The sequence below is a fragment of the Dysidea avara genome, chromosome 10 (genome assembly GCF_963678975.1).
Source record: "Dysidea avara chromosome 10, odDysAvar1.4, whole genome shotgun sequence".
Lineage (NCBI taxonomy): Eukaryota > Metazoa > Porifera > Demospongiae > Dictyoceratida > Dysideidae > Dysidea > Dysidea avara.
Genome location: NC_089281.1, coordinates 30272405 through 30284860, shown reverse-complemented (window position 1 = coordinate 30284860; position 12456 = coordinate 30272405). Strand labels below are relative to the sequence as shown.

The following is a 12456-nucleotide window of genomic DNA, read 5'->3' as shown; positions in this document are numbered from 1 at the left end:
CACTTCTTGGTCCGGAAGTTGGGAGGTTGAAATCTCTACCAAAGTCAATGAATTCATCAGTGGCATTAAAACCACCATGCCTGGTTGCTAAATCTCCAATAGCACATTGTGTATGATCAGCTCGACAACGTTCAGTGTAATTAAATGTCCCTAGATTACCATCAGGATCATAAATGTCACCAAGATCATCACAGGGATTTTGAACATCACGATTTGTTGGATAGTCTAAAATATATAGTCCATAAGAATCCCCTGGTGCATCTTGTAATCCTTCAAACATAGCAGACAATTTAGTGTGATCATTAGAGCGTCGTTGTGCCATGAACACATTACCAAATATCCCACCATTATCAATATGAGACACCACTTGAACTTCAAATGGATGATCACCTTTGAATTAGTCTTAATAGCATGCAGTAAAGCCAATGAAAACAGAAGTTACAGCCTATCAAGTGTTTAAGTAGTACCCAGCTACACTGAGACTCTCTGGAGCCACTGCAGTAGTGATAATTCCAAATGACAAACTTGTTATCAACAAAATCATCTCTACATGTACCTATACTGCACTACCTTAAGGCAATTTTGGTTGTTGTGCTAAATTTAGTACATGCTAAACCTGCAAAATGTAGTCAATTAATTACATCAATTCACAAATTCATGAAATCGCTAAATATTTTATGTGCTAATTTCACCAATATAACAAAATTAATTAGTTCACTGGTATTGGTGTGTGACATCGGTGTCTTGTCACACACAACTCCAGTTGATCACATTAGTTCTAGCTAATTAAATTATTTACTGTGCATGGGGAAGCTATCTCCTATCTTCAAAAAGGCTAACATCTTGACTTGTACAGCAGGTGAATGAACAAGTGTACACACAGAAATGAAAAAGTACATAAAATAATTTCAGTGTTACAACAGATAATGTTAGAGTGTTTGACGAGCATGGGATTGTCTGTTACTGAATCTGTTGCGGCTGCTCAATCTACAACAACAAAGATAAGAGTTTCATAATCTTCGTATTTCTCTACCTTTCAAATCGTCGACTTGGCTTGCGTTCCAGTGTATTAGTGGCCCCTTCTTGTAACAGTCGTAATTGAGTGCGACCACTGAAGAGTAAATTATAAAACAAATGACAACATTGAGAACATCTGCTATTGTACGGGATCACTATCATACAGTACGGGATCACTATCACACAGTAAGGGATCACTATCACACAGTACGGGATCACTATCACACAGTACGGGATCACTATCACACAGTACGGGATCACTATCACACAGTACGGGATCACTATCACACAGTACGGGATCACTATCACACAGTACGGGATCACTATCACACAGTACGGGATCACTATCACACAGTACGGGATCACTATCACACAGTACGGGATCACTATCACACAGTACGGGATCACTATCACACAGTACGGGATCACTATCACACAGTACGGGATCACTATCACACAGTACGGGATCACTATCACACAGTACGGGATCACTATCACACAGTACGGGATCACTATCACACAGTACGGGATCACTATCACACAGTACGGGATCACTATCACACAGTACGGGATCACTATCACACAGTACGGGATCACTATCACACAGTACGGGATCACTATCACACAGTACGGGATCACTATCACACAGTACGGGATCACTATCATACAGTACAGTAATGGAGATTGTAAAGGTTTGGGCTTTGTTATCCAAAACATAGCACCCAAATACCTCACCTTTAACTTGGCACCATTGGTTAGGTAAAATCAAGCACAACAAATGCCTTCAGGGTGACCCTGATTGATTGCAGAGACACTTCTAATACTGTATAATGGGTAATGACCACTTATTTGATAGTTGGGACACATGTTCAGTGGCAATTAACTTTGTCAAGTGCCATTGTTTCCTTTGATGCAGTTTGCAGTGGTCATAAAGTATGTTAATAAACAAGTGTAAATATCATACAGTACATTAGGGATCACGGAGGCTGGCCAAGAATATCACCCTAAACCCAGCCTCACAATACCTTCCTGTGCCTTGGCAGTATTGATTAGGCCTTCACCCTTCCAACAGATTGCTACAGGTTTTTTTTGCTTTTGCTTTTGTATTCAGTGGAATTTTCTGCTGGATGACCAATGAAGCATAACTCAATAACAGTTAAGGCTATAGTTTGATTTTTTTCATTGTTTAATGTTGCTTCAGCCCAACAGGTGCCTTTTGGCATACCGAATGCATACATCATGGAGTTACTTTGTCCTCCTTTGTGTCCCATTTCTTTTAGCCAACAACTCAAGGTGGTGATTCATGTTGCCGTCTTTGTTGCGTAGTGATTGCAGAGGTGCTTCTCATAACATTGGTAACACCATGTAACAGGCTGAACATAGCAAAAATGGAGCCACTTCACTTTTCATATTTGATAGGTGGGGCACATGTTCAGACAAAAACAATTAGTCCAGTACAATTCTTTCTTTTGATGTGGTATACGTAGTCATAATCGTGTTACAAAAAAAAGTAAAACATGACAGGGAAAAAACAAAACAGTGGAGATTGCCTACACCTACAAAGTTGACCCTATTGTGTAACAAGCTACACCTACAGGTATACAAGTGGACCCTATTGTGTAACAAGCTACACCTACAGGTATACAAGTGGACCCTATTGTGTAACAAGCTACACCTACAGGTATACAAGTGGACCCTATTGTGTAACAAGCTACACCTACAGGTATACAAGTTGACCCTATTGTGTAACAAGCTACACCTACAGGTACACAAGTGGACCCTATTGTGTAACAAGCTACACCTACAGGTACACAAGTGGACCCTATTGTGTAACAAGCTACACCTACAGGTATACAAGTGGACCCTATTGTGTAACAAGCTACACCTACAGGTATACAAGTGGACCCTATTGTGTAACAAGCTACACCTACAGGTATACAAGTGGACCCTATTGTGTAACAAGCTACACCTACAGGTATACAAGTTGACCCTATTGTGTAACAAGCTACACCTACAGGTATACAAGTGGACCCTATTGTGTAACAAGCTACACCTACAGGTATACAAGTGGACCCTATTGTGTAACAAGCTACACCTACAGGTATACAAGTGGACCCTATTGTGTAACGAGCTACACCTACAGGTATACAAGTGGACCCTATTGTGTAACGAGCTACACCTACAGGTATACAAGTGGACCCTATTGTGTAACAAGCTACACCTACAGGTATACAAGTGGACCCTATTGTGTAACAAGCTACACCTACAGGTATACAAGTGGACCATATTGTGTAACAAGCTACACCTTCAGGTATACAAGTGGACCATATTGTGTAACAAGCTACACCTACAGGTATACAAGTGGACCATATTGTGTAACAAGCTACACCTACAGGTATACAAGTGGACCATATTGTGTAACAAGCTACACCTACAGGTATACAAGTGGACCATATTGTGTAACAAGCTACACCTGTACTGGACATTTAATCCATGTATAGGTATAGGTAATCCTCCCTTGTTATGGCTATGATCCCTAATTGTACCATAATTGTATCTAGTATTTGTTGTGTATGAACAAGTCATATCACAGTATTTAATGCAGTAATATCTGATTATTATTTTTGTGACCATCTCAGCAATCAGTTCAGCACAAGGCTGTATGTTGGTAGGTATGATTCTAATACTCACAAATGGGCTAAGACCAGTGATGTTTGCTGAAGGAGCTGAAGTTACAAACATTGGCACTTTGCAGTCATTACTATGCTATATTAATACTCTACATAATACTTCATGAGATGTCTCCAGTTGACTTTGATACTCATTTTCAATTAAACTAACTGCCATGCAAAGTTAATTATATGTTTCTGGTCCTACCATACTTTTCAACAGATACAAGTACACAGAAAAATTTGGAATTTTCAACTAGAGTAGGGACTATAGCACATCGATAAAAAGTACTGAAACAAGTTGGAGTAGCATACGATATTAAATCACAGTAAAACAACAAGTGTTATATCCCTAGTGTGCTCATCTACTCTAGTTGAAAATTCCAAATTTTTCTGTGTACTTGTTTGCTAACTTTTTTGTAAATAATTATTATGACTGGTGAACCCACATATACTGCATCTGAAATGGCACCTTGCGCCCCAATTATCATCTGAAAAGTGAAGTATCCGTTACGCTTCGTTGTCAGCTTTGTTCAACCCATTACGCAGCATTTTGAATCAAGAACTGTTCGAAAAGCACCTCTGCAATCCACGCATACCAAAAGAAATGGTGCCGCACACCCCGGTTATATCAATTATTGTCTGAAAAGTGAAGTATATCCATTACGCTTAATTGTCAGTTATGTCCAACCCATTACACAGCAGTACAAATCAAGAACTGTTTGAAAAGCACCTCTGCTATATATCAAAATAGCCACTATGACAAATACGGACGATTTCCGTTACGAAGGGAAGCCATCACGTGCTATCACCAAATCGACACTTCACTGTCAGCAAAGATAAATGGGACACAAAGGAGGACACTGGTAAGTCCATGAAAGAATGCATTGTACGTACTGCAGTATGCCAAAAGGCACCTGTCGGGCCGAAGCAATGTCGAACAGTGAAAAAATCAAGCCCATAGCCTTAGCCGTTATCGAGTTACGCTTGTCTGAAGGCATCAGTCAGTCAGTCAGTAGAAAATTCCGTTGAATAAATTATTTTTAAAATTCTGTAGCAACTTGTTGAAAGCGTTTCGGGTCGATCTGAAAGCTTGTTTGGGCTTAGTTTTACCTCACCAATACTGCCTCATCGTTGTCAGGGGAAATTGAGGCTGTTTTTTGGGTGATATTATTTCGTGGGCCACGCCTACTCCTTTGTGGTCCCTACTATACAGTTACTATCGTACTGTATGATGTAATATTATAATTATTGTATGATTGTGCAATTTATTCAGCAAAAAAATGACCAGGAAGGGAACCAGAAACATATAATTAACTTTTCGTGGTCCTATATTGTAATAGGTAATTGTGTGAACCACGCAGAAAGGTCATATTTATCAAGGTGTCCTAATTTTCCAGGTCAGTTTATGCGCTAATGAATACACTGAGACTAGGGATGGACAATTATGTAATTATCGTGATAATTTTATTGTCAATAAACAACATCATTTACTTTTCATTGACTAGTGATAATCGAAATCGGCAATTATCGTGCAATAATCGTGATAGAGAAATATTTGCATATTTTCAATGTAATATCGTTACCATTTAATTAACAAATCATAATGTGTTTAGTGTTCTTCATTACAACAGTTGAGTGGACAATAGTTGTGATATTTGTGATAATTGTTCATGACAATAATCATATAGCAAATATCAATATCACCAGGGACCTTAACTCAGTGACTGAGATTATGTAGTTGACCACATTAACAGGTTCCAGTCTGTATAATACTAACCTGTATCTGAATGTGGAGCCTCGCCTGAAGAGGTTAGTGCGGTTGGGTCTCTTTGGAGGTTGTATGCTCCTAAAACAAAACAGAATTAGAAGAGCAAGATTGTGTGCGCAAAGTTGATACCTAAAGAAGGCGTGATGTTCGATACACGACTTCCATGTCTCCTTGCAGGCTATCTTAGAAGGCATCATAAAAATGATGGAGTCCTCAAATGTTTGTCCCTACATAACATGAAGTGTAATCATGACAAGGTAATTACTCCTAGGTATCAAACAATGTAGCTAGGATGTCTTTCTACTGGTAATTGTCTTGTGTAGATTATCTTGTCCATGTTACAAACTATATGCAAGGATTCATTAGATGTTACCATAGTAATATATCTGTTACCTCAAGAAACAAGCAACCTAAACTAAATACAAGAAAAAAACATAAAGGCTTGTTCTGGTCCTTATAAGGAGGTAAACTACACAACACACTTACCACTATTGGCAACATTTCAAGGATCAGCTGTTTGTTCCTGTAGTTGACAGATCCCACTCTAACCCTACACAATGACATTATCACAACACAAGTGATTACATCATTACCATGGGAAGTGGTTGAGCTTGGTCAACTGAGGCATCTCTCCACAAAACACTGATACCCCTAACCCACTGATGCCTAGCAGGATTGGGATACCAGCATGATCCTGTATGAGGAAAAACAAACAAGTACGCTGTGACGTATCTTCTATAAACACGGATAATATATGAATGTCTACCATGGTGGCAAAGTGATAACACATCCTATGGTATTTTAGTGAGGCATAAATTAGGATGAAAATAGAGCAGTGTGTAGTGTCAACAAGCAAACACATCAATATAAGCCTTGTTTGGTGTTCTTGGCAACAAGTTGCTAACATACAGCCCATAAATTGAGACAATACTTGTAGCTCCTGTCATGATGCAATTACTCACCAGAGCATCATGGAAGTCAAGCCCATACAAAGTGAAGCGACTGGACAAGTCCAGGATTTTTCTGTCACACTCAGCTGGGGACAGTCCCCTGTGATAAAGGGAAATCACCACAATTAGCATCGAGTGGACAAAAATGCACAGTCCTTCAGGATAACATATTGTCATACAGTTGTCTGACAAACAAGAAAACATGTGTAAACATTTGATTTGTAGCTTTGTAGAGTGTAGCATGGCTAATCTAAGCCATAAACAATAATAGTTGTACCTGTAGCTAGCTAAGACTTTGTAATTACCGAGCAGCAGGAGGGAATTATGTGTAAATAAGTAGAGATACTTTCAGGCCCATCATTAAAGCCTAAGCAATGAAGGTGTTAACACTACCACTACACACATTTTCTGATAAACTTCAACTTTAGTGACAGCATCAGCTATTATAGCCTGATAATGGTGTCTACAGCATTACAAGAGTTATTGGTTAGCCCAGTCCTGTAAGTTCAGTTCACAAAATACAATACACTATATAACTGATGATCTATGGCATGTCCATAACAAATATGCCACAGGCAATTCAGCAACCACTAAAAGAAACGAAGCCCTTTCAGGAAATGATATTGTCAAGCAGGAGCTCTAGCTCTTCTGAGCTTCTCCTTCAAGACAATGATGAAAGAAGTAGAATGGCTGGAGTGGAGTATACAGTAGTGGCTGTGACCTCTCTAACAACATTGCAGTCTTGTACACAGTTATTGATGCAGTAATGGTCTAAATGCATACACACAACTCCTACACTACACAATTACATACTTGTTGCGTTTATGCAGCTCCAAGACTTGAGCAATAATTTCATTTGGCTACCCAAAGAAATGGTTCAATATAACACACCTCATTATACCTTAACTTACCACATTCTCTAGGAAAGGCACCTCATCTAAGTAGCCAGGGTCGTTTACCTCACTGTCTCCAAATTCTCCTTGGACAATGTACCCAGCAAGAAGGGCAAAAGAATCTCCAGAACAAGGCAAGCTAAAGAAGAAAATGTTACTTCACCATCACATGTAGCAAAGTCACTGGCAGCTGTGCTACACTGCTATACAGCTAGTACAACACTGGGTAGTAATCTTCCTGGGACACCCACAGGAGGCTCACTGATAGAGACTATCGATCCAAAGTTCAACAACAACCCCAACACTGCTATATAACATGTTTGACCATTAGGTATTTGCTTTTCAGTTGACATAAGTACCCATGGAAACACACACACATGCGCGCACACACACACTACAATACAGTACACACATACACACTACAACACACACACACACACACACACACACATACTACACACACACCACCTACCGCTGTTGTAGAATATTCTCTCTAATCTGCAGTGACATGTAATACCTGAATACCACTAGTTCCAACTATTCTCAACAAATATTATGTCAGATATTACCTTGTGGACTCTTCAAACAAATATGTTGGCTGAATAGGATACAGTTTGACCTTAAACTTGAAATTGTAAGGTCCACCTGAAATATCTGGTAAGTATTAAAGATGCAAACAGTTCACAAAACTAACGTTTAATCTGCTTCCTGATCAGTTTTAGTGGATCCAGCCAGCGCTATACAGTAGGGAATCATATGTCATACCATATATAGTTACAACACATTCCTATAGTGGCTAGTAATATCTGATAGAACTTACCACGTTACTTTTATCATCAGTAAACATCAGTCCAAAATAATCCTTCTCGTCAAGTCCGAGGTGTTTATATACCAAGTTGAGTAATACCTGGCCTACTGCTCGCTTCTGTGAAGCGTAACAAAACGAATAACGCAGCGTTACAATGTTACCACATTGCAGCGCTTACGTTAACATCTTGCGATATCGTGGTACCATCCAATATCAAGATCTGACAAGCGAGAATCTCCGACATTCCTGCTACGCCTCTACTCTAATAAGAGAGCATTACCTAGAGTACTCGCGTGATGTTGGCGCAGAAGCTCAGCAGAATAGAATTGAAGGAAGGGGACTTTGAAGAATATCTGTTGAAGAATAAAACACCAGAAAAGGAGGTGGACAAAGACAAGAAACAAACGCCGGACAGTCGCCAGAGACCTCTACAACGGAGTACACCGACTAACAATTGAAATGGAATTTTTAAAACACTTTCCATTTGCTATGTATAAAGTATTACAATAATTCAATTCCTAAAATGAACATAACATTACTTGAGTAGTGATATCCCAGCTGCTGCAGTATAGTCGACTAATGTTGTTATGGCTTGTTTGGTCTGCAGGTACACTCGTACATCATTAATCCAATCACTTGCTACTCTTCTAGCCTCTCCTTGTAGCTGATTCATCATTCGTGCAGTCATCTCTAAGTCACCTGCTGCGAGATGGGCACTAGCCACTTGTAGCAGTCCTATGGTATCTAGTTCAGAAGGGTCCAAGTTTAGAGGTACTGTTTTAGTGTTGAAAGTGAGCAAAGACCTCAAATATGATATAGCATATGTCCCTAACCCAGCACTTTCCAGTGGCACCAATGACACTCGACTACATATACGCTTGACACGATAAAACCTCTCCTTCAAGACCTCTTCAGAGTAAACTCCTGTATTGATGGCTTCTTCTGGAATAGACTGTAATAGTTGGCTAACCATTTCATCATGACCCGCCACTTCCATTACACTGGCAATTTCCTTCTTAAAGTTGTGTTGCTTGTCTGCCTCCAAGCACTCATTGGCTAACACTAGAGCTTTGAAAAGATTGTCACATGCAGTGTGTAGGCCTTGCTGTAGTCTAGCCTCATGGCTGGCTTTAGCTACAGCATCAATAGTAGATTCTATGCCAGCTAATTTGCCATACATTGCAGCCATCTCTGATCGGTAATGCTCTGCCTGTGCAGCCATCTTTTGTTTTGCTTCTTCTGCCCATTTCTTCTCAAGGTCAACAGCTTGTTCTTCTAATGCATGAGCAAGATTCTCACCATGGATTAAAGCTTGCCTGCGCAGCTGTTCAAGTAACTCAAATTCAAATTTCTTTCTAGCCTCTTCAAGCTAAGTAAGGGGTAAGATGTATACAACTCTGAACAACATACACTAACCTTTGCCTCTGTCCTTGCTTGCATGTCTGTACGAGATTCTTCCATAGCCCTCATCATCTTTGCCTCAAATGTTTTGATCAATTCTTCCCTGTAATGCTGCAACGATTCATCCAAATTTTTCCCACCATCAACAGAGAGCTGTTGGAGCTTTTCATGTAATAATTTAACTTTTCTCTCAGCCAATTGGAGTACTACACTCTCAACTACTGAAGGATCTATGGAGGATGAGCTCTCAAGCTCAGCTAACTCCTGGCCCATCTCATCCTCAGTAAGCTTCAGAGTGTTCCTGAAATTATCAAAAGCATTGTTGATGCTATTATTCCTCCTGACTATATCCTCTGAAGATTGAATCATTGATGTTTGTTCAAAGATTCTTAATTCTGCTTCTGATACTTGTGAAGCTAGTCCAGCACTGGTTGCTTCAGATATGACAGCTAACAGTTTTTGGTGGGCTGCACAATAACTGGGATAGCTCTCTTCTACCTTTGCCTTCAAGGAAGCAGCAGTGTTTTCAGCTGATTTCTTCATTTCCAAAAATGTTCCATCATCCTGAGACCTGTGAAGCAGTTCTTTAGCCATATTGTACCGTTCCTTCTCCATGGATTCAGCAAGTAGCATATTTGACTCTACCACACTGCCACAAGTATCAGTGAACTCTTTCAAGCAATTAGCAAGACTTGACTCAATCTCAGGTGATATGGTTTGCTCTTCACTATTTTGTTCAACATCCTTGGCAGGATTCTCCAACTCTGTTGACTTCTTTTCTCTTTCTGATTTCTCCACTAAGGCTACCTTGTCATCTTTTGTTTCTAATGGTTTTGTTGGCTCTATTTGTTTTGCATTTTCTTTCACTTTACCTTTGATCTCTTGCCCACTTTTATCATCACTAGCAGTTGTAGTCTCCTTGTTTTGTACAACAGTAGGAGTTGATTGTGAAACACTGGCTGAAGAATTATCTTGGGCAATGGTAGGCTGTTCTGTGTTCTTGGGATGTTGCTTTGCATCTTTGACTATTTCAACAGACGAAAGTTTTGCAACAGACACTGGCTTGTCAGAACTCAGGGGCTCTTTCCCTCTCTGAAACAAGTTCTGTTTAGTCCACTCAATAAATGGTGAACCATATTCATCTACATACCAGGCCCACCCTGGGGCATAATCATTTACCCATTGTTTGAAATCCTTGTCATTGTGAGATTTCAACACTAGTCCAACCTCCATCCCAACAACTCCTGTAAGACCAATCAACAACCAGGTGGTCCTGGAACTACGTTTAGGAGGGGGTCTGTAAGTGCACGAATTTTTTAGACTATAGCTAGAGTAATTGGTGCTTACCTGGCGGCATAACCACGTAGGGACCAGTTTCGTCTGCCATAACGCTAAACGTCGTATATAAAAGATAAATAGGAGCAAATAGGTGATGTACTCACTATTACTGAATGTGCTGGTCTGCACGAGATCAACTTCTGAACGTAAGACATTACTGTGCACGTGAGCTTTAGTCTAAAGTTTACTGTTGCTACAGCAACGGTCTGTTTTGCTATGTGCTGGTTCTCTCGATACAGTTGTGCTACAGCTAACTCCAAAAAAGCAGCTACTTTATAAACGTTAGTTTATGCAATAGTTAAGTATCTAGAACTGTAAAAATCACTGTAAGCTTACATTTTATGTGTGCGCTTTATTTAGAATAACACACTTTATCGCACATGATGGATACTTATGGATCACTAAAGCTGAGGTAATAGGTAGAATGGAAATGTATTGATATTTTCCTTTTCTTCTGCAGCTGGGCTCAAGGTCACCCTGGAAAATGGATTAATTTCATTTCAACAGACACCTTGGTGTACGGTGGGCCAGGGAACATGTTGAATGTGATAAGAAGTACTGGGGAACATCAGTGTAGTGTGGCCAGCCTTGGTGTAGGAGTGGGACCTGTGGTGTGTTGTGCAGTTGGCAACCTGATCGCTTATGCTGAAAGTACACTTCAGCCAAGAATCTTTATAATCAAATACCCTTCATTTGAACTAGTTTCCACACTGGAAGGTTTGTTATACTTTATATTATATCATTATCTATAATAATGTATTGTAGGTGGTGCAGTAATGAATTATAATAGTATTGCATTTTCATCTGATGGTAGCTATTTAGCAAGCTTGTCAGCACTCCCTGATTTCCAGTTAACAATTTGGTAAGCAGTCCAAGATGTTCATTGCTGTAACTTGTTAATGTACTTTTAGGTCCTGTGCCTCTGGAACAGTTGTAGCTGACACAGAGGTACCACGTGGCAGTACACAAGTTTCATTTAACCCAATAAATTGGAAGCAGTTGTGTGTATTGGGTGACAACCATATAACCTTATATCTGCTAGAACAGTGTGATAGCCTAACTAACCTCACTCCATTGTAAGTATCATGTGGTAATTTCTGTAACTTATATTATTTTGTGTAGGGAGATTCCCTTGCCAAGTAATGGCAGTCCAGTGGGATCTACTTTACATCCTCTGAGGTCAGCATCAAAGAAAAGACCATCTCATGCCGCAGCAGCTACTGCTATAGTAGAGAGTAGACCAACAACTGCAGTTAATCAGGCACCGACTGACTTGTCAAATATTTTACATTCAAAGCCATACCATGACAGTAGCGAGAAGGATGTCATAGTAACCCCATCCTGCCACTGTTGGACACAGAATAGTAGCTTATATTGTGGCTGCAAAGATGGACAGTTGTTTTCTGTGGATGCAGACGTTGGGAGCATTCGATTACTTATTAACTCAATATCACCGTTGAGTGGAGAAATTGAAGATGTTGTCACAATGCCCATTATCCCTGAAGAGCTCGCTCATCATGACAATCAAGGACAAAAGCCATCTACTGCAAGTGGTGAAAAGGCTCCCACAACAAGCGACACACTCTTGGTAGAAAGTAATGTACTTTTT

The 12456-nt window shown here is 39.9% G+C and overlaps 3 protein-coding genes across 3 annotated transcripts in view; 1 reads left to right on the top strand and 2 right to left on the bottom strand.

Annotated features, from left to right (window-relative positions):
• Positions 1 to 843: 843 nt before the first annotated feature.
• On the bottom strand, positions 844 to 8438 carry LOC136237062 (band 4.1-like protein 3). The gene is made up of 14 exons (XM_066027331.1): positions 8287 to 8438; positions 8121 to 8225; positions 7995 to 8037; positions 7870 to 7945; positions 7773 to 7817; positions 7319 to 7439; positions 7221 to 7267; positions 6420 to 6507; positions 6051 to 6151; positions 5944 to 6007; positions 5587 to 5684; positions 5467 to 5535; positions 1034 to 1111; positions 844 to 987 (listed from the first exon to the last, which is right to left on the bottom strand). The coding sequence occupies exons 1-14, from the start codon at positions 8350 to 8352 to the stop codon at positions 930 to 932; spliced, it is 1059 nt and encodes a 352-aa protein (XP_065883403.1). The 5' UTR covers positions 8353 to 8438; the 3' UTR covers positions 844 to 929.
• A 118-nt stretch (positions 8439 to 8556) lies between these two features.
• Positions 8557 to 11058, bottom strand: LOC136237052 (MICOS complex subunit Mic60-like). Its single transcript, XM_066027317.1, has 4 exons — positions 10952 to 11058; positions 10857 to 10900; positions 9525 to 10806; positions 8557 to 9477 (listed from the first exon to the last, which is right to left on the bottom strand). Exons 1-4 carry the CDS (start codon positions 11000 to 11002, stop codon positions 8644 to 8646), a joined length of 2211 nt encoding a protein of 736 aa, XP_065883389.1. The 5' UTR covers positions 11003 to 11058; the 3' UTR covers positions 8557 to 8643.
• Positions 11017 to 12456, top strand: part of LOC136237050 (cilia- and flagella-associated protein 43-like) — a 33236-nt gene continuing 31796 nt past the window's right edge. The window contains exons 1-6 of the mRNA XM_066027314.1: positions 11017 to 11128; positions 11208 to 11259; positions 11308 to 11564; positions 11613 to 11709; positions 11759 to 11923; positions 11970 to 12435. Of these exons, the coding sequence (XP_065883386.1) occupies positions 11228 to 11259; positions 11308 to 11564; positions 11613 to 11709; positions 11759 to 11923; positions 11970 to 12435 (1017 nt within the window). The 5' untranslated portion in view covers positions 11017 to 11128; positions 11208 to 11227. The remainder of the gene's footprint in view (positions 11129 to 11207; positions 11260 to 11307; positions 11565 to 11612; positions 11710 to 11758; positions 11924 to 11969; positions 12436 to 12456) is intronic.

Coding starts and splice junctions, on each gene's coding strand:
- LOC136237062 (XM_066027331.1), bottom strand. CDS start 8,352: ATGTCGGAGATTCTCGCTTGTCAGATCTTGATATTGGATGGTACCACG. Junction 5,536..5,586: donor GAACATCACGCCTTCTTTAG/GTATCAACTTTG, acceptor GTTTTGTTTTAG/GAGCATACAACCTCCAAAGA. Junction 988..1,033: donor CCAAGTCGACGATTTGAAAG/GTAGAGAAATAC, acceptor TTGTTGTTGTAG/ATTGAGCAGCCGCAACAGAT.
- LOC136237052 (XM_066027317.1), bottom strand. CDS start 11,002: ATGTCTTACGTTCAGAAGTTGATCTCGTGCAGACCAGCACATTCAGTA. Junction 10,901..10,951: donor GACCAGCACATTCAGTAATA/GTGAGTACATCA, acceptor TACGACGTTTAG/CGTTATGGCAGACGAAACTG. Junction 9,478..9,524: donor AAGCAAGGACAGAGGCAAAG/GTTAGTGTATGT, acceptor CCCCTTACTTAG/CTTGAAGAGGCTAGAAAGAA.